This window comes from Pipistrellus kuhlii, unplaced genomic scaffold, assembly GCF_014108245.1.
Source record: "Pipistrellus kuhlii isolate mPipKuh1 unplaced genomic scaffold, mPipKuh1.p scaffold_m20_p_9, whole genome shotgun sequence".
Taxonomy (NCBI): domain Eukaryota; kingdom Metazoa; phylum Chordata; class Mammalia; order Chiroptera; family Vespertilionidae; genus Pipistrellus; species Pipistrellus kuhlii.
Window position 1 is genome coordinate 40566001 of NW_023425595.1, and position 20842 is coordinate 40586842.

The 20842-nt window shown below is 37.3% G+C and overlaps 1 protein-coding gene across 5 annotated transcripts; it reads right to left on the bottom strand.

Annotated features, from left to right (window-relative positions):
* Positions 1 to 1077: 1077 nt before the first annotated feature.
* CCDC90B (coiled-coil domain containing 90B) lies at positions 1078 to 19344 on the bottom strand. 5 transcript variants are annotated; one of them, XM_036428231.2, is made up of 9 exons: positions 18827 to 19344; positions 16836 to 16955; positions 14912 to 15015; positions 9800 to 9901; positions 9107 to 9148; positions 8943 to 9014; positions 8793 to 8846; positions 6958 to 7072; positions 1078 to 1640 (listed from the first exon to the last, which is right to left on the bottom strand). In XM_036428231.2, exons 1-9 carry the CDS (start codon positions 19131 to 19133, stop codon positions 1585 to 1587), a joined length of 972 nt encoding a protein of 323 aa, XP_036284124.1. In that variant the 5' UTR covers positions 19134 to 19344; the 3' UTR covers positions 1078 to 1584. The 5 variants fall into 5 exon arrangements, with proteins under 5 accessions (XP_036284124.1, XP_036284123.1, XP_036284127.1 ...); XM_036428230.2 differs by having other exon boundaries at positions 18803 to 19344; XM_036428234.1 differs by having other exon boundaries at positions 16916 to 16955; positions 18827 to 18924.
* Between the last annotated feature and the right edge of the window lie 1498 nt (positions 19345 to 20842).

Genomic DNA, 20842 nt, shown 5'->3' on the forward strand with positions numbered 1-20842 from the left:
GGCCTTGGCTTTTTGAAATATCTTCAATTAAAGGTCTGAGTTGAACATATTTTGTACTTTTCTTAGAACTATGTGTATATTAATAGGCACTATTATAAAGGAAAAATATATAGTAGACCCAATAGCAATAAAACCACAGTATGAGTTTCTTGAGAGAGGGATTATTTATAGACATTTATTGAATTTAACTGTCATAAGAAAAATCTTTATTTTAAGCAATAAATTTGAAGCATGGACAAACATGTTTTTGTGAATCAAAAATTTAAAAAAAATATATAATAATTAGGGCTCAAGATTAGTAACTCAACAGATTTCATATTAAGTGTCATACATTTGTACTAGGGCACACATTTAAAAATTTTCAAATTAAAAAAAAATACTTTATTGATTATTTACAGAGAAGAAGGGAGAGAGATAGAGAGCTAGAAACATCGATGAGAGAGAAACATCGACCAGCTGCCTCCTGCACACCCCCCACCAGGGATGTGCCCGCAACCAATGTACATGCCCTTGACCGGAATCGAACCCAGGACCCTTCAGTCCGCAGACTGAGCCAAACCGGCTTCGGCCAATTTGTTTTTAATTGTTCAAGAATGTATGCACCTTATGTTCATAGCATTGTTATTTACAATAACTAATATCTGTAAACAGCATAAGTTCCCATCAGTAATAAGTGGGGGGGAAAGCTGTGGTACATTTATACAGTGAAATACTGAGCTGTAAAATAGAAGGATCTCTTATCCTTTGCAACAGCATGTATGGACCTGGGGAATACTGTGCTGAGTGATATAAGCCAGTTAGAGAAAGACAAGTATCACATGATCTCACTTATATGTGGAATCTAATGAACAAATTAGTGATAGACAAAATAAGTCCAGACTTATGGATACATGGTACAGACTGACAGATCTTAGAAGGGAGAGGGATGAGAGGGACGGGAAGAGATTAACCAAAAAACTTATATGCATAGCCTTCGGTCACAGATAATAGTGTGGTAAAGGCCTAGGGTGGAATGGGGACTGAGTGGAGGGGGAGAAGTAAGAGGAGAATAGGAAACACTGGTCAACAGAAAACAAATTAAACATTTTTAAAATTGTTTTTTAATTGTTCATTATTAAAAAATCTCCATCTACAATACATTGTAAGTCACTTTAACAATCCAAACAACTTTTTAATAATATTTTATTAAATATGAAAAGGTAATTGTGTAATTACCAGGAAAGTTGCATATCAAAGTATGTAGGCAGCAGATACCAAAGAAATCCTATATGATTTACACAGTTATTCAAGCAAACACAAAACTCCAGTTCAGTTTTTATAAGCTATCAAGAAGGTAAAGACAAAAGGCCCTTCTATCTCAAATTAACCAGGTTTTGAGTGGCAGCTTTTCAACATAATAAAATAGACATTAAAAACACAAACTACATTTTATTCTAAAACATTTTTAGTCCATATGTACTTTGAATAATCTTGTTGTATTAAGTTTTGCTACAACTTTCAATGTTCAAAGTAAATCTATCCTAGTTCAGTGCTTTAAGAAGTCAATGGAAGCAGTAGTAGAAGCATAATATAATTGTTCCACTGCTATTTCCAGAATCTGTAAAATCCCAATGCTATTGCCAGGCAAGTGAACACTGAGGCTGTGAACAGAAGAAAACATGGTACAGTAGGTCATGCATTTGTGATTATTTTTTTGCAGAGAGAAACAGAATAATGTCATCTTCAACTTAAATGAACAAAAAACAAAGGGCATCCAATCAATTTTGTATCTTAGGTTTTTCATTTCCCAGAAAATGAAGCTAAAAATAAAGGATATTCTTTTGGGCAGGATACCAATTCTTCTTAAAAGCTTTCTGTATTTTAAACCCAATTAAGGATGACAGTAATTTAAAAATGTAGGTCATATGTCAGTTAGAATGTATAAATTGTTTAAATCCATTATTAATATTAGCATTAACAGTGACAATTATGAACTTTAATTTCAGATCTTGGAAGTGAAAAAACATTTCACTTATATTTAAAGTTATGTAGTTAAGTTAGTAAAACTGACATCAGATCATCCATGAGAAAATTTGCCTTTCAATACATTTAAAAATAAATTTTCTCACAAATATTAAAACTCATATTAAAAACAAATAAAAAATTGTAATGAAACCCTTTAAAATATCTGTGAGGTAGAAGCAAAGGCAGAACAAGCATCAGACTTTAACATTTAATATACCATCTGCTCTTTATTTCATTCTGAACAAAAAACCCTTCCTATTCTTAAGCAGCTTAATCTGGGTGAAGCTTTTAGGGACTCCCTAGTTTCTAGTAGTTTGTTTAAACAGCCATGACCTTTTTATATCTATGCACAAAGATATTTATTACTATTTATATAGAAAAAAATTGGGAATCTATAATAGAAGTAATCTATGATGCCATTAAAAATGACATGTATTCATACAGTAAAAGACTAAATAAAATACAATAACATGTCTGTAATGACTGATGGGATTATGGATGATTTAATTTTCTTCTTAATTTTTAAAATAGAGAAACTGAAATGAAGGGCAAACTTTGACTAAAGACAAAAGAAAAAGCCTTTCATAGTAAAGCTATTCTAATTTTAATGTATAAAATTATACAATATCTCATTTGATCCCACTACTTACTGAAACTTGGCTAATGACAAGATCATTTCCTTAATTTTAAGAGATGGGATTAGGTCTCTTTAAGACACATAGGAAATGAGAACATTTGAGGAGAAAGTTTAATACTGAGTTTCTTGTCTTGATTGACTGATTACATAAATTACCCATTTATCCATAATTAAAATCCTATGAGGTAGGTGATATCATTCCCATTATATAGATGAGACAAGTCCAAAGCTATATTGCTACCATTGATGGAACCAGGACTCAACTAAGTGTTCCTGATTCCAAAGTTGTTTTTAAAGGAAGCCATTATATTATCCTATTTATCCCGTCACCTGAAGGACTTAATCTAATTTGTTAATTTGGGGGCTACACAGTGCTATCTGGTATATTCTTGCTAACACAAAGAGCTAAGTTGTCTAAGACTACTAGTGAGTTCTTTATTGTGAGGAAGGAGGTATTTCATTCTTTTATTAGAAAACAACACAATGTGTGGGAACCATGCCAGGGTATCCAGATAGTTCAGGCCAATGGGAACACAGAGGCCTTGTCATTAACACATCAGAATGGCCAAGGCCTCTCTAAGCATAAGCAAGCCTAATTGGGGTGCCCAAGGCCAATATACCATGAGTGGGTGCAAGGATTCATGGTACACTGTGCCCTTCTATAGCCAAAGTATGATTAATGAAACTATTGGCACAAAGCCATCTTTGTCTAAGGGATAATATAAAAGGATATCACTAAGGTCAGGGTGCTGGGTAGAGCAGAGGCAAAAGAGCTCTGATTCAGCGACCTCGTTCACCAGCCAGTGTGCTGGGCAGGGGAGACAGGAGAAACTACTAAGCCGGAGAGGTTAGAGAAGCTGCCTAGATAGAGAGCTTAGGCACCACTAAGATGTAAGGTAGTGAGTCTAGGGGGCAGCATGCGGCTGCTCAGATAATAGCTATGGGTACAGAGACTGATGCTGCTTTGTGGGAAAGATGTATCTGTTCACCAGCTGGTGTCCGGCTGCCTGCCTGTGTGAACTTTGCTGTGAAGGACTATTTTGCTTGTATAGAGCTATTGTGCACTGACTTCTGCAATAAAGACTCCTTCTTATATATTCACAACTTCTCATGGCTCTCCATCTAAGACCCAGCATCAGAGGAGGTCCAGCCCTAGGCTGGACCTAACACCTAGTGTACTTGTGAACAGAGGATAAAGGAGGAACTTGGACTAAGTTCCCAATAATTAGTACAGTGGGCAGAGTTTGAAAAGGAGCCACCCTTGGTATAGTCAGGAAGAACTTCGAATATATGGATTTAGGACAACTCAGAGCAGCAGTGCTCCTGGTATCTGACACAGTGGTTAATGTATTTAAGTTTCTCATTTCTACTGTCAACTGTTACTTCTCATTGCTGTCATTGTGCCAACCCCAAATTGCTTTCAAATTAGTTGTTTATCTTTTAGGGCCTATCTGAGACACTTCTTTGGGTATATAAAATGCAAAGCTGAGCCTGTGCCTGGTACATTTTAAGTACTCTGTGTTAGATTTTACTACTTATCTGTCCAAAACAGAATTTGCCACATTAACTATAGATTACATGGAAACTGCCATTATCTACAGCTCTAGTTTCCTTGACAATATTGATCTGAGTCAAGGAGTTGTATATGACTCAAGATGAGCCATTCAGATCCCTTCCCTGGGATTTTCTGAATTGGAACTAAGGAAAAGGATAATTTTTCATGGTTGGTGAAACTGGAATATGAGTGTGGTGGCTATGTTTATAATCCCATGGAGGAAATTGGTTTAAGAAAATGAGACAGATATTCAGAGATAAGATACAGAGAAAGTTGTGATTCCAATTATCCCTAGGCTGAAGCTATACCTATGCCTTTCTTCCATAATTCAATATGTAAATTCCCCTTTATGCCTAAGCTAGTTCAAGTTCAAAAGTATAATACTTGAAATGAACAGCACCTTGGCTGATTGATGCATTCTGGAAAAACAAAATTATTAAGGTTAACATTTTAGAAGGATTTCTTCTCTAAGGGAAACACAAGATCTTTACTGCTAGAGTTTTATTAGTTTTTTTTTTTTTCTGGGTTTGTGACTGAATTCAGTATGTGAATCTCAGATATGTGGAGTAATACCGTCTTACTGGCAACATCTCAGGTATTCTAGGGCCCAGTGGATCCACTCTTGGCATTAACTACCCACCTGCTGAGAGTGTGGGATTAAAATTTCCTAAAAAGCTTACCAGTAACATCAGCAATAAATAATTGGATAAGAGGAAGGAGCCGAAACCGGTTTGGCTCAATGGATAGAGCGTCGGCTTGGGGACTGAAAGGTCCCGGGTTCGATTCCGGTCAAGGGCATGTACCTTGGTTGCAGGCATATCCCCAGTAGGGGGTGCGCAAGAGGCAGCTGATCGATGACTCTCTCTCATCGATGTTTCTAACTCTCTCTCTGCCCCCCTTCCTCTCTGTAAAAAATCAATAAAATATATATTAAAAAAAAAAAAAAAAAAAAAAAAAGAGGAAGGAGAAAGACAATGCCTTTAGAATTGTTGGTTGCAAATCCTCACTGAAAAAAAGAAAGGCACATAACTTAGGAAAGGTACTTTTCCAAACAATGACTTGCTAATTCTTTTGCTTTTGCCAATAAGTTTCTTAGAATCAGCCTTGTATAAATCCACTACTGAATGAAAGTCTTATGGAGACTATCACCTTCTTCAAACTGAGTACAAAAAGGATTTTATTTTTATCTAAGATATCGATTCTTTTAGTAAATACTCTAGAGCACACGTGTCAAACACAAGGCCCGCGGGCCAAATCCGTCCCGCCAGGCCTTGCAATGTGGCCCGCACCACGCTGTCATCACTGCACTCCCCTGCGTTTCCATAACAATGACAGTTTATGACTGTTCAGTAAACCATTCGGCCCACGATTTAGGCTGGGTTTTAGATTTTGGCCCCTTCTCTGATTGAGTTCGACACCCCTACTCTAGAGGAAGCTGAGTGGAATTTGAAGCTCTTCCTAAACTGAGTTGCTTTAAAATCCATTTTGAAAGTGGAAACAAACTGGCTGTTTGGAAATTTTCCCTGAGCATTACCACTGAATTGATCTCTATCTAGTTCCAGAGACTTTGCTAGAATGGGGGTTTTCAAAACTTGTTTTCCCCTTAGAACGCTTCAAATGAAATTTTGGCAGAAGCCAAGTATTTTAAAAAGACAGAAGCTGAGGCATTCAAGTTGAAGAAATAAAGGGGGTGCATGGCTGAAGGCCGGGGGCTCCATCTTTACTCCTACTGCCACCTCAACATCCTTAGTGGCTGCCCAGAAAACCACTGGTAGTATAAATCAGCAATTTTGTTTTGGACAGCAGTTCATAACATGAAAACGTTTAAATGTGCACATCTTTTAAACAAAAGTATAGATGGTGCAAAGCAATTTATACAGAAATACTAACATGAGGGCACAAAGGGGTGTGTGTGTTTACTCAAACACAAACATATATGTAGCTGTTCAGTGCATAATTTTTAATAATAAAAAACTAGTAGAAGAAAAGCTGTCTGTACAATATGATCTAGTTATTATTTTTAAAAATTATAATATTTATATAAAGAAGAGAAATTCTGGAAAGATATATACTATTAATAGTAAAAACCTATGAGGGCGTAAAAGGCTTTTACTTTTACTATATTGTTTCTGAATTACATGAATCACTTATAAGGAAAATATATTACTTTTTATAAAAAGGAACAAAAAAGTTCTATTTGACTAGGGCATTTTTCCTACCTCCTTGGGGTCCTGTAATTGGTTCAGGCCCCATGGTACTTGAGGAGCCTAGTATGGGACAAATAATCTAATATTGGGGTAGTAACTGTGCTCAGTCAGTTGGGTTCAAAGTAGGAGAATTTCCCCCCTTTGTTTGCTATAATTTTTAATGGCCTACATATATTTTAGCTATAATTTCCTGAAAGTCCACTCAAATACTGAAGAGCACAGCAATAAAAATAACTTTTTTTAATTGTAGAATACCTAGTTCATCTTTGCAGTATTCTGTACTTGTGTTTATATATTTCTTTGATATTGATAATTTTTTTCCTATTAGTAAGTTGCAAAGTTGCCTGTTAAACTTATATCCTAATCTTACTGGTCTTCCAAAAAACTTATATCCTAATCTTACTGACTTCCAGACTTAGATTCTTCACACACTGCAGGGACCAAGCAATAAAAGAAACGTTCATTTTTTCTTCTATGCTGGTCTTGGGAGGTAGGAGCTGACAGGTCTGATAATCAAATGACAATAATTCTTTCTCTGACAAACACAGCCTTACCTGCAAGATAACGAATTGTCTCAAGCTTGTTAGATTCCATTAGTGTTTTTAAAGAAGCAATTTCAGTGTCAATTTTATTACTGGTTTCTGAAATAATACTATTGGTTATGGTATCCTGTAATAAATGAGAATAAATACAATTAAGTTTTGTCCTCAATATACTATTGGGAAAATATTTACATTAAAAATATTATTTATGAATGATTTTGTGTATTACAATAGTCTTTTTTTAATCCTTACCCAAGAATATTTTTTCCATTGACTTTTTTAGAGATAGTACAAGAGAGGGAAGAAGGAGAGAGAGGGAAAGTGAGAGAACGGGAGAGAGAGAGAGAAAAAGTGATGTGAGAGAGAGACAGATTAGCTGCCTCCCACATATACCCCGATTGGGGCTAGAGATCGAACCTGCAACTGAGGTATGTGCTCTTGACTGGGAATTGAACCCAAGACTTTTCTGTCCACAGCCGATGCTCTACCCACTGAGAAAAACTGGCCAGGGCTTTTTAAAAGAAGCTATTTTTATTGATTTCAGGGAGAGGAAGGGAGAGGGAGAGAAGGATAAAAATATCAACGATGAGAGAGAATCATTCATCGGCTGCTTCCTGCATGCCCCTCACTGAGGATTGAGTCCACAATCTGAGCTTGTGCACTGACTGGAAATCAAGCCATGACCTCCTGATTCACAGGCCTCATGTCAGAAAAAATAAGGCTCGTGACTGGAGGAAGCCTGTTTGACAAAGCATAGCTGACTTCTGTGTATAAGATGTCCCTCCATTTTCAGTCTTAATGACTTTAGAAAAAAAAAAAAAAAGCAAGCATCTTATACACAGAAAATACTGTAGTCACTGAACTATCACTTTATGTATAGAAAGGCTATGATAGTTAAAAATTTAAATATGTTCTGCAGAAGAAAAAACCTGACCAAGTTTATAATGTGAACTGGCACCAACGTTAAAGGAAATGGCAGAAATGCTTGTTGGGTAACACTGAATGCTGTGTGTATAGGAGCTGAGAGATGGTACTGAGAGCTCAGGAATTAGCTCTGAGAGAATTACTACATTTCCTTATCTCCTTTATCTTGCCAAAAAGAGGACAGAATAGGATGCTAAGAAGGACAAATGGAACCCTTCCCTTCTATTAAATTAGAAGCAAGAAAGTGCCATCTTTTCTGTTAGAATGTAGACCAAATGGCTTTTAACTTTTAAGAAAAGGATGAGGCAAAGCCAGAAAGCTGGGTTTTACTCAAGCCACAGAGATTAATGATTACAATGTAGGATTACTGAGAAGCTAACCATTAACAATAAGTATGGGGTTTAAAATCCAGGTTCATATCCCAGCTCTACCACTTAGTAGCTGTGTGATCTTAATGTCCCTGTGCCTCATTTTTTAAATTGGTAAATACGGAATAAGACTGCCTGCCTCACAGAGGCTGATGTAAGGATTAAATAATAGACAAAAGTAAAGCAAGTAGAACAATATCTAGCATATAATAAACACTTATTAAATGTTTACTATTATTAAAAAATTTTTAAGATAATTTGACCTAGACACTTAAAATACTAATTATGAATCATTTCTTTTTTATATGAAAATAATTTAGTTTGAAAAAGTATGCTACCAGGAAAGCTTGGTTCTTACTCAGAGGTCACAGCTCTGGTACTATCACGCACCTGGTGGCATTACCCCCAGTGCCAGTTAACCATAAAAGCTATGAGGAAATCATGGATTCTTTAGGTCTAGCTGTTTAAAGTCCAAATTTATAACATGATACACATAAAAGCAGGTACACAAGACTGAGAGCTGTACAAAAAAGGAATTTTTATACACTAACTTACCTTTTTGGTAAATTCTGTGGTTGCTTCCATAAGTTTCTTTTCTTGATCTGTAAACTAAAGGATATGATGCATCAGGAGGTTAAGAAAAAAAGACTAAAAGGGGTTAAGAAGCAGTAAGTAAACAAGAAAATACAATTAAAAGCACATTACCATATCTGTTACTCTGCTCCTTTCTAGGTTGATATCCAGTTTATTATCTGCTCTGATTCGACTGGTTTCATTCTTTAAAGAAAGTAAAAATAGTTAAAAAGTTTTCTTGTAATGAGTATTTTGAAAATACAATGTTTTTAAATGGGAAAAAACATTTCACTTACTATTAATTGTTGCTTAACTTGTTCTAATTCACTCTTCATTTTCTAGATGTAAGAAAGATCACATACAATTGGCTTTAAACTAAAAGCCCATATTATGATATTTTTCCCATAAAATTTGAAACCCTAGATTAGCAAAAACTGGATGATCTAAGGATTTCTTAAATTAAAAATAAAGATAAAAAAGAGTAATTCATATTTAGAAAATAATTCTTAGGAAAACATTAAAAAATATTTATGTTTTAGTTTTCTATTTCTTAAAACAATTGATAGTCTACACTTAAAAATATTAGTAGTTTATCTGCTGGATAACAAAATTCCCCTGAATTACAAAAACCATATTTTTCTCTTAAATGACTAATTAGTACAGAATCAAATAAAATGGAAAATGCCACATTACTTTCAGTTCTGAGAATATTATACTATGCGTTATTCTCAAATTGTATATAATATAAAGAGTTCAAATATCTAAGTGACTTTTATACATATAAGATACATCTCTTATTCTTTACTATGCAAGAAACTATGCTTTTACATCAAAAGATTAGGTATGGTTAAACATATAGTCTATTTTTATCTGAAAATTTATAAATAACTATTTAATAACCACATAAAATTATTTGGTACTATTATTCACCAAGTAGACCACTTGTGAAGTCAGTTACTTTATTAGTAATAAACTGAAACTTGTGTCACCTCGTTGTCTGCTCTCAGATTTGCAAATTCACTTTTCTCTAGGATGACCATGTCTTTCCTGATAGAGTCCAAATGGGCCATTAGCTGTTGTACTGTTATTTCCTAGAAAGTAAAATAAAATAACCTAGTGATCTATGGAAAGCCATCCCCTTACATGGAGTCGTTTTCATAAAACTTCAGGGTTTCAAGTGCTAAAAATACAATGTCGCTTGGTTAAGTAAAACTAAACAACACATAAAACCTACATATTATCAAAATGAAAAGTAAAAGGAGATTCAAGGAAGAAAAAGTACTTCCCAGTCCTAGCCAGTTTTGCTTAGTGCTTACAATGTCGGCCTGCGGACTGAAGGGTTGAGGGCATGTATCTAAGTTGTAGGCTCAATCCCTATCCTGGGGCATGTGTGGGAGGCAACCAATTGATGAGTCTTTCTCATATTGAAGTTTCTCTCTTTGTCTTTCTCTTACCCTTCCACTTTCTCTAAAAATCAATGGAAAAAATATCCTCCGGTGGGAATTAACAGAAACAATAAAAAAATAAAAAAAGCATTTCCTGAAGCAAAATAAATGTCTGGAAACATCTATGAAAGAATCCCAATAAAGTATTTAACATCTATGAGTTCCTCAACAAATATTGTTTTTAAAATGGCTACATGGAAAGGGCTTTGTTAATCTTTTTACTGCTTTAATTTTGAGGGATTTTCTACCATCAGAAAATTCCAGGGTACTGGATAAAAGACTCAGAAGTTAAGTAGTAAAACAAAATAGGTAGAAGTATGATTTAAATAACTACCCCTTGTTAGCATTAGTGATTTTTAAATGTCATTTCAATTCTGTATCTCTCAGCTGAAAACAGATAAAGCAAGAGACACATTGAAACGGGGGAAAAAAAAAATCATTTTTAGCTATTAATTAGTTGATTTTTGTTAAACCTTTAAGCCAATTTGTAATTTGTAGGGGAAAAAAAAGTAAGTTTGCCCATTCCTGATGGCAACATCATGAGTAAATTAATATAAACACACACACAAAATAAATAAATTCCTGGGTAACTTTCCTACATTTGGCATTACAAAGAATATGTGAAAGAAAAGGTGATCCTTATCGGATAGACTTATATGCTTTTGCTTTGCTAAGGAGGGACATTTCTGTTGAAATAACTTCAATGCTGAACTTTTTTTTGTTGTTAATCCTTATCTGAGGACAATTATTTTCCACTGATTTTTAGAGTGAGTGGAAGGAAGGTGGAGAGAGACAGAGACAGAAACATCGATGTTTCTCTCACATCAATTGGTTGCCTCCTACATGAGCCCCCAACTGGGGCTGCGATGAGCCTGTAGCCCAGGTACGTCCCCTTGCCCCTTTAGTCCTTGGCCGACAACACTCTAACCGCTGAGCCAAACTGGCTAGGATTTAACACTAAACTTATTAAATTTGGTAGCTTGTTGACTCATTTCTCCTGCTTTACCAAAAGAAAAAGAAGATAAGGATGTAGCCAGGAAAAGGACCCTCTATACCAGGGTATATAAACAAAACCAAAAAAGCCTAAGACAGACCAGGATTACTAGTGGAACTCCCATTTTTCTGGTCAGTTTGTGGCCAGTTCATTGTTGAGTTTACAGTCCTCCACTGACCAATATGTGCAAGAAAGTCTATTTTAAAACTGACTGGACTGTTAGAAAACAGGCTATCACAGTTCCAGATGCGTGCCAAGAAATGACTGTTTTCAGAAGATCTGGAATACACAACGCTCTCCAATAACAACTCCCAGATGGCACAGTCATGTGGAGTAGATGTTAAAAATGTGAGTGCTGGATTTAAGCTGCCTGGCTTTGAATCCAAATGCTGCCATTTACTGTGAGACTTTGGCAAAGTTATTTAATTTCTTTGACCTCATTAGTAAAATGTAAATAATAACAGTACTTACAATGAGTTATTTGGAGAATTAAATGATAGTCACATCAAATGCTTAATGTAATTCTTGGCACACAGTTAGCACTCAATGAATGTTGTCTATTATCGATATTAATATTACCAGAGACAGGGATGTAATGGCTGAAGCAGGCCAGTGTAACACCAATGTTTTGATGTGGAGATGTTTTGCCTTCAATATTAATCCTATCATAAAGTTATTATTTTTTTTGCTGTGCACAATAAACATCCCTGAGTCTTATGCCTTCCCTAACCTTCATCCTTATTGGGATAGGGGGTTCATTTCCTTTTTTGCAGTTCTACTTGATATAATCATGAGAATTAGTTCAGAAGTTATATAGAAGTGGCTCTATGGGCTGTGTTAATCCTACTCAAAAAGCATTAAACATAATGTTATCTTTATTTGAATCATTAATAAGATGTTATTACTGAGACTATGTAGAGAATAGCTGAAAATGTAATCATAGGTTTTTTGTGGAGTCTGAACCTGAGATAAGGAATTGTACTATGACCCTAATAGCCTCTATTTATCTCCATTTCCTCCTTTAAATACAGTTTGTGACTCAACAGGCCTATAAAACAGCACAGGTGTCCATCTTCAAAGACTTGAAATGGAAAAAGCATAATCCAGTATCAAGTAGTCGAATCTATTAAGTGTAATCACTGTAATTATATATTAAGGAGCCACCAAAGAATATGAATATAATTCAGGTTATAAATAAATTCAGCATATAACTGTATTCCCAGATTGAGCAGAGTCAACTTAGTATGGCCCTTTCTGAAGTGATCAAGTATGAAGCTTGTTGTCTCATGGCCCTGAGTCTCACCCCATCTTTCATAACATCTTTGTATTCTATCCTAGAGATGAGGTCAGCAAGGGGATTAGCTCAAGGATGGAATGGGATTTCAATGTCACACACCAGTAATAAAAAAAAATCAAAAGTGTAGCAGTAATATTCCCACATGTGATCCTACATTTTGAATATATGATTAAATGGTCCTAGCAAAAAAAAAAAAAAAAAATGGTCCTAGCAGAGTCTCCCTTGCCTGGGCAGACCCTGCCCTCACCAGCTTTCCCTCCACTTCACTCTCTTCTTCCCCCTCCCCAGGTTTTCTTTTTCTTTTTTTCTGGGCTGACACCCTAAGGAGCCTGAAAAAAAAGTCCTGGCAACATAAACATTTCTCAAGCTAGTTTTAACTCACTAATTACATATCAGGTAAACTTAAAAATCTGATATGAGTATATTACTTAGGCCTGGTGCATGAAATTTGTGCATGGGTGTGTGTGTTTGTGTGCCTCTCAGCCCAGCCTGCACCCTCTGGCAAACTGGCTTGCAATCCAGGACCCCTCAGGTAAGGTCCCTGGGCCTGGCCAGTGATTAAGGCTTTCCTTCCCCTGACTTTGGATAGCTGGCCCTACCCCTGCCACTACCACTGCTTGCCATCTGTGTGGAGGTGCTTCCTCTTCCCCTGCCACTGGTCGCCTCCCTCTGCAAGCAACAGGTGCAGGGTGCAATTGCTTGGCTGGTCTGGGCCTCCCTCATGGGGCGATGGCAGGACCCTCAACCAATCACATCGCACCTGGGTGCCAGTGTGTGTCACAGTGTGGTCATCCAGACCATAATTCTGCAATTTGGCCGTCATGTCAATTTGCATATTACACTTTTATTATTATAGACTAGAGGTCTGGTGCACGAGGGGGTGAGGGGTAGAGGGAGTCCCCTCAGTCCAGCCTGCACCCTCTCCAATTCAGGACCCCTTGAGGGAAACTGCCAGTTTATGCCCTAAACTAGGCCTAAATTGGCAGTTGGACATCCTTCTCACAATCTGGGACCACTGGCTCCTAACTGCTCACCTGCCTGCCTGCCTGATTGCCCCTGCCCCTCTCTGCCAGCCTGATCACCCCAAACCACCTGTCTGCCTGCCTGATCACCCTTAACTGCCCCCAAGCTGGCCTGGTTGCCCCCAACTGCCCTCCCCTGCCATTTTGGTAGCCCCACTCAGCCTGTTGTTCAGTCATCTCTCGTTGTTTCGGTCTGACGGCCCCTGGCTTTTTATATATTAGGATGTCAGTAGTTCCATTTGTTCTTTCAGGACAGCTCGGAGAGTTGGGAGAATGAAATGATTGGCTTTTTCTCAGTAGACTTAGTAGTCTATTATGATTCTGAATAAATTAAGCTAAAATAATGCACATACAAATTTTTAGTTAAGTTAAATTCAGGAGTTGAATACTCTTAATTTTAAAAGTCTAATTGGAAATTATTGTATCTTTAAAAAGATTTTGTCCTTCATGACCTTTAATGTAATGAAATTTTATGTAAGAGCTGCTAATTTTACATAAGAAAGAAACCCGCTGCTGTGAAATATTTAAGGAAGTTCAAATTTGAAAAATTAAAAAATATAAACATAAGAAGATTCTTAAACATAGTGAATTAATTCATGATGACAAACTATGAATTATTTGTTAGGTTCACTGAGCTTTTTCTATTCTTTATATAAACTTGTAGCTTTTGTCCATAACACCACAATGACAACTCTTGCAAATTACTCAACCTCTCTGATCATCTCTTCAGTGGCAAAAAGAGAAAAATTCTACCTCCATTTCAAGGCTGTTAGAGTGGTTAAATACTAGTAATACATGAGAAGTCCTCAGCATTGTGCCTCCAACATCTTAAGTTCTTAGTAAATGACATTATTTTGACTTAAAGGATTTGTGTATCCAGTCAAATTAAGGCATCTTAGCCAGGTGATTGATGAAGTCCTTCCAGCCATATAAGTACCTTTAGCCTTCTAAGTTTGTAAAGATTAAGCAGAATTTACATGTGACTGCAGTGAAATATTTTTATTATATAGAAGGATTAGCTTTTCTACTGTGGAGGGCTTTCAAAAGGGAAAAATTGTTTCACCAATGATCTACCACCATCTCATGATTTTAATAATATAATTATCTCATAATGTAAGATTTGACAAAATTTCATTCTCTGTGTTACCGAAATGGTTATGACTATTCTCACTCCTTAATCTCTCTAGGTACTGACTTTACTAAAGGTTTTCTGGTTTTTTTTAATCCCTTTAGAGAGAACAAAGATGATGCAGGTATGTCTGGGAGGTCACTGGGCAAACAGAGATGCAGTTATAAAACAGATGGACAAATAAACTTAGAAGTGATAAAAAGGAAAATGTTACCTGTTGAGCTTGCGTGACCATCTCCTTATAGATAGTGTCCAAGCTGACATTTGATAAAGTGGTTAATGCTGATACAATTGTTTCTGCTTGTGCTTTGTCAAATCCTGTAGGCAGCAAATAGGTATTTATATATTTTTTAAAGTGCACATTCTTATCAGAATAGACAGCTGGAATAACTTTCCCTATAAATTGTTATCTGTTTTTATAAAATGGTTACAATAAAAATTTGGCAGATTTTGCTAAATTACTTTCTAAAAACCATCTACAAGTTTAATGCCCACTGTCCATTTTCCCAATTTATATCAATAATGATATTAGTAGTCTTATTTATTTTTAATTGTACATTTTATTTTGAGATAATTTTATTTACTTTCAAATAAGAAATATATTTACATAATGGAAAGTTGAAAATGTATAAAGGGTGAGAGGTCTCTGTTCCAGTTATATTTTACTGCACAGCAAACCACCCCAAAACAGTGGCATACAACAGCAATAAGCAAGTCAGTTTTCCTTCTGGGGTTACTTTAGTCTTTTTTACTTTTAAGTGTACAATTGCCATAAAAAATGGTATTGCATTGTTATTTTAATATGTACTTAAAGTTTGTATTTCCTTGGTCAAACATCTTTTTAAAAAAAAATATTTTATTGATTTTTTACAGAGAGAAAGAGAGAGGGATAGAGTTAGAAACATCGATGAGAGATGAGAATCATCGATTAGTTGCCTCTTGCACACCTCTTAGTGGGGATGTGCCCGCAACCTTGACTGGAATCAAACCCGGGACCTCTCAGTCTTCAGGCCAAGGCTCTATCCACTGAGTCAAACCGGTTTCGGCTGGTCAAACATCTTTACATATACTTATTGACTACTGATATTTATTTTTCTGTGAGCTGTTTAGAGCTTTTGCCCATTTTTCTGTAAAGTTGCTGAGCTTTTTCTCATTGATTCACATGGACTCTTTATTAAAACATAGGCTCATTGTCATGTTTCTGTAAAAAAATATTTCTGTAGCCGAAACTGGTTTGGCTCAGTGGTAGAGCGTCAGTCTGCGGACTGAAAGGTCCCAGGTTCGATTCTGGTCAGGGGTGTGTGCGTTGGTTGCGGGCACAACCCCAGTAGGGGGTGTACAAGAGGCAGCTCTTTGATGTTTCTCATCGACGTTTCTAGCTCTCTATCTCTCTCCCTTCCTCTCTGTAATCAATAAAATATATTTTAAAAAATACATATTTCTGTAATCACATCTGTATTTACTTTCATTGCTTTAGAGTTTTGTTTTGCTCCCTCTAAAAATCTAAACATATTCTATATTCTAGTACTCTATTACAGCTTTTCTTTCATTTTTTATATTTAGCTTTTAGTCAATCTAAAATTTATTTTTCAGTAAGGAGATCATATATATTTTTCCTAATGGCTAGTCAGTTACCATAGCTCATTAAATAAATAGTCCTTCCTTTCCCTATTTGTTATACTTTCTTTTTTGCTTGCTAAGCTCATATGTGTGTGTGTGTGTGTGTGTGTGTGTCTGATTCCCATTCTATAATCTATTTTTCTATGTGATATTACATAGTTTAAATAACTGTTTTGATATCTGGTCAGTTTTTGTGCTTGTTATTTTCTTTTTTGCTGTTCTTAAACATTGTCCTTGTACTTCCACTTGGACTTCAGTATCAGCCTAGAAACTCTTCTTTTTTTCTTTTTTACATAATTAGAACCACCCTATACACATAATTTTACATAATACTTTTTTCACTTAAATACTTGAACATAATCAAGCAATACCATTTTTTATGACTATAAAATTGTCTGGATGGCACTTACATTTAAATAGTGATTCTTAATTGTTCCTAATAGTGATATTGTCTTGACTAGGTAATATATCATGAGTGGTATTAATATACTCTGTCAAGAGATACCCCTGTTTCTCACCATGAGTTTCCAAGTCCTGAACCAATGCATGGGTATCAAAAGTTAATTTCCTTTGTTCTAAAGGAGTTATGTCCACTCGCCTTATATCATGTGATTCTTTGGTTGTGGTGGTGAAGAAGTCTGAGAAGAGAAGACAATATTTTTACTTCTTGTAATAACTAATAGAAGCAGCATACTTTAGCTTCTAAAGCATTTTCCCCATTTATTATAATACAGTTCCAGCTCTTCTACGTAGGAATTCTGTAATTTCAGGCAAGATAACTGACTCCTCTGAGCCCCTGACTCTTTTATCCAAAATTGTCTATCATTATTTGGCATAACTAACATTCAATAAATGTTTCCTTCTTTTAGTATTTAGAAATGTTTGTTAAGAGTTATTCTAAAATAATATACGTCAAATGCTTTGATTATCACTGCCACATTTCTACTGGAGAACATAAATTGCCCAACTTGCCTCAGTGCTCAAAAGTTTTTTATAGAGCTATGAGAATTTTTAATACTTATATCCCCCTCCAAAGTAGCTTTCTATACTCCCACACTCTTCCATATTCAGTTTATTTCTCACATAGTTCTCAGTTCTAATCTGAAATTATGCATTATGCATGTTTTGTTTCTCTGAGTCACAATATAAGCTTCATGAGGCCCTGACTCTGTTTTTCATTACTGTTTTTTGTTGTTGTTTGTTTGTTTTTTAATACCTAGAACAGTGGTTGGAAAGCTGGAGTATTTGCTGTTAACATCAAAGCTCTAGGAAGTGTCACATTTTAAAAATATATGTCCTGTTTCAATAAAGTCCCAATTTTTAAGGCATGGGGGCAATGAGCAAAATCAGATATAACATGTTTTCATTGACTTTATATGTTAGTAGGAAGGAAACAGATTTAAAAAAATCTAAATATAAACTCAATTCAAATGATGGAAAGACTAAGGGGCCACTTAAGGTTTCTCCAATAGATTTAAGAGCCATAACTCAACAAATATGTTGAAGCATTATCCTTTACTCATGGTGATGTATTACCAGTGTTATATGCACTTTAAAGTTCTTTAAAACTGTTTAATATTGTTTTCATTTGAATATGTAAACAAAGTTCACCTCTAAAAGTTTACACACATAGAACTGAGATTGGGGTGATTTCCCAGGGTTTAAAAAAATGTTACTTTCTTTTTGTAAAGGACATTTAATGTGCACACAAGTTAAACACCTAAATAGAGAACCAAAGAGGTTGTGAAGGACCCTGGCAGCTGAATCAACAACTGCGGTCTTACTGTGAGTAAAATGGAGCAATGTGCAAAACAGCACAAAATACAGTGGGTACTGGTTGGCTCATTTCACCCGGCACTGGAGATTCCAGGTGAACACAATGCTAACATTAGTGCCAGTCGGCCACTCCGTGGACAACCCTAACGGGTTTAAAAATTGGTGGTTGTGGTGGGATGATGGCTCTGAAAACCTCTCTCAGAACAGAGTCAGATGTCCTTCAGGGCACACTGCTAACAGGGGCGCCAACAGTTCAACCTGTAAGTTCCAGGATCCGCACTGATGATCGCGGAGAACTGAAAATCACGACGAGAATGAAGCAGGCCTGACACATGCTGGCCTCCCCATAACCTGGGCTCGAGGCCAGCACCCACATAACAGTCTAAATGGGAACAGGCTACGAGAGAAATCAGGTCTCCCGACACCGATTACCTTACGCTGGCCCCAGAAAGACCTACGAGGGGGCGGGGACCACCGGCTCATCTGACGGTAAAAAGGAAACAAGCTCGGAAAGAAGCCCGGCGGAGCTCTCGTGGTGCCGCCGGGCGGGAACCCCAGGCCTTCGGAGTCCTCCCCAGTCCTTGCCCACCCGGGGCGAGGCCGGGCAGCAGCGTCTCCAGCACCCGGCGAGCGCCGGGCAGGGGGGCGTGGCACCCGCACCCTGGTCTCGGGCTGGAAGGAGCATCCTTTCTCTGGGACGCACCCCGACCTCGGAACACGGGGCCTTCCTCACCTCTCCGCAGGGCCAGCGAGAAACGCCCGCGGGGGGCTGAAACCCGGCGGCCCCCGGGGCTTTCGGAGCGCAGGAGCCGCCAGGCACTGCGACCCCACATATCCCGCGTTTCCCGGTCAGCGGGAGGAAGCGGAAGGCTGGGTGGTTCACGCTCAGACTTTCGGGCACGGTAGTTCTGGAGCCGCGAGGATGCTGGGAAATGTAGTTTTCGACCCGTCGCAAGAACCCCGCCCAGCGCCGGCTCGCACAGCGGCTCCGCCAAGCCAAGCGGGGCCTCCTCACAGGAGGACCCACAATTCACTGGCATAGGTCCGAGCGATTCCGCCTCGCCCGCCACCCCTTCCCAGCCCCTACGCGCCGTTACCGCCCTAAGGGAGCGGGATCTTGTCTTTGAACCTTCTGGCGCCCGCTTCCTGGCAATGAGGTACAGTTCAACAGCAGAATAATCCTGGAGAACTAGCAGCCATTGCGCCTGTGTCTCTCTGGGAGATGGAGGCACATTTAGCCGCACAGCAACCTGGGACCTGAAGTCCTTAGCCGCTAAGCCTTCTGGGTGGGGGTGAGGTGGGAGTGGGGGTCACGTAGAACCCTTCTGGGAAATGTAGTCCAGAGAATTCCTCATTCTTGCTGCCTTACATCCTGCAGCTTCGCCCTCTGGTGCACAGGAGGAGGAACTTGAGCTGGTTGAGCCCCTCTTCAGGGAAACTGAATTCCTTTGCTTCGAGGGTAGATCTGATGATATTCACCACTTATCCCTCTCAGATCTCAGCTACTTCAGACTTTGCTGCACTGGGTAAAATGCTGAGAATAACAACACACAGGAGATGCATGGCTAATGCACTTTTTTTTTTTTTTTTTTTTTTTTTTTGTAGATCTAAGATGGCAGCAATCATTAGTTTTTAATAGTTTAATTATTCTCGTAATTATCCAAGCAGTAAGTTCCTTGCTGTTTTGGGAACGTCAGCTAAATAAAAAGCACCATTCTACCCACTCAGGCACGTTAAAAGAACAACACTTGATTCCTGCCAGCAAGGGCTTTAACAGGTAATACATGGAGAGGAAATACGTACAAATGGGTACTAACTGAAAATAAATAAGAAAGAACAGTTTAATTTCACCAGCTAAGGAAAACCTTTAAAGATTTTAAAAAGTGATAATGCTATCAAGTATGCAATTAGGGTTACTCATGCTCCTGGCAGGAGTGTAAATTAGTACAACATACTTGGAAAGCAATTTAATAATATATATGAAAACTCTAAAAAGTGAATAGACAAAGTTTCACTTTTAAGAATCTATCCTAAGAAAAAAATAATTACACTTGTAGCTAAGACTTAAAATTTATAGTTCTTGCAGTGTTATTTATAGTAAAAAACTTGAAACTATCTAAATATGTAAAAATGATTCAGTAACTTGCAGAAATGTTCCAAGTTGGAATAATATGCAACCATTAAGTAGTTTTAAAAAATTCTTAGCGACAGAAACATTTATACACACACACACACACACACACACACACACACACAGCTGACTCTTGAACAATGGGGTTGGGGTTTAGGATGCTGATCCCAGCCTAGTCCAAAATCTGTATACAACATTTAACTCTGCAGTAGATCCCTTCCTATCTACAGATTCAACCAGTTGGGGACCAAACATGGTATTTTCCATCTATTGTACAATTGGGAATCGCAGTTGTGAATGTAAAAATACTGTTTTCTGTCCAAGATTGGTGGAATCCACAGATGTGAAACCTATGGATATGAAACATATATTTATTGGGGGAAAATCGGTTTGTAAGTGGATCAGTGCAGGCCAAGCCAGTGCTGTTCAAGGGTCAATTGTGCATTTCCGATATGATTATAATTCTGTTAAATGATATGTTCCCTAGGCTGGAGGAGTTCACAGCCACTGGAAGATACAGACCAGTAAGTGGGACCACAGTATTTTTATTTACCTTAACGTAACGATAATAAAAAAAAGCACACCTTTTTATTTATTAATATTGGCCATTGTTTATAT

Excerpts from the sequence above, each read along its gene's own strand:
- CCDC90B (XM_036428230.2), bottom strand. The coding sequence starts at position 19,133 with ATGCCAGTGAATTGTGGGTCCTCCTGTGAGGAGGCCCCGCTTGGCTTG. Across the intron at positions 8,847-8,942 it reads GGAGCAGAGTAACAGATATG|TTTACAGATCAAGAAAAGAA; the intron begins GTAATGTGCTTT and ends CATATCCTTTAG. Across the intron at positions 1,641-6,957 it reads GACAATTCGTTATCTTGCAG|CCTCAGTGTTCACTTGCCTG; the intron begins GTAAGGCTGTGT and ends TTCTGTTCACAG.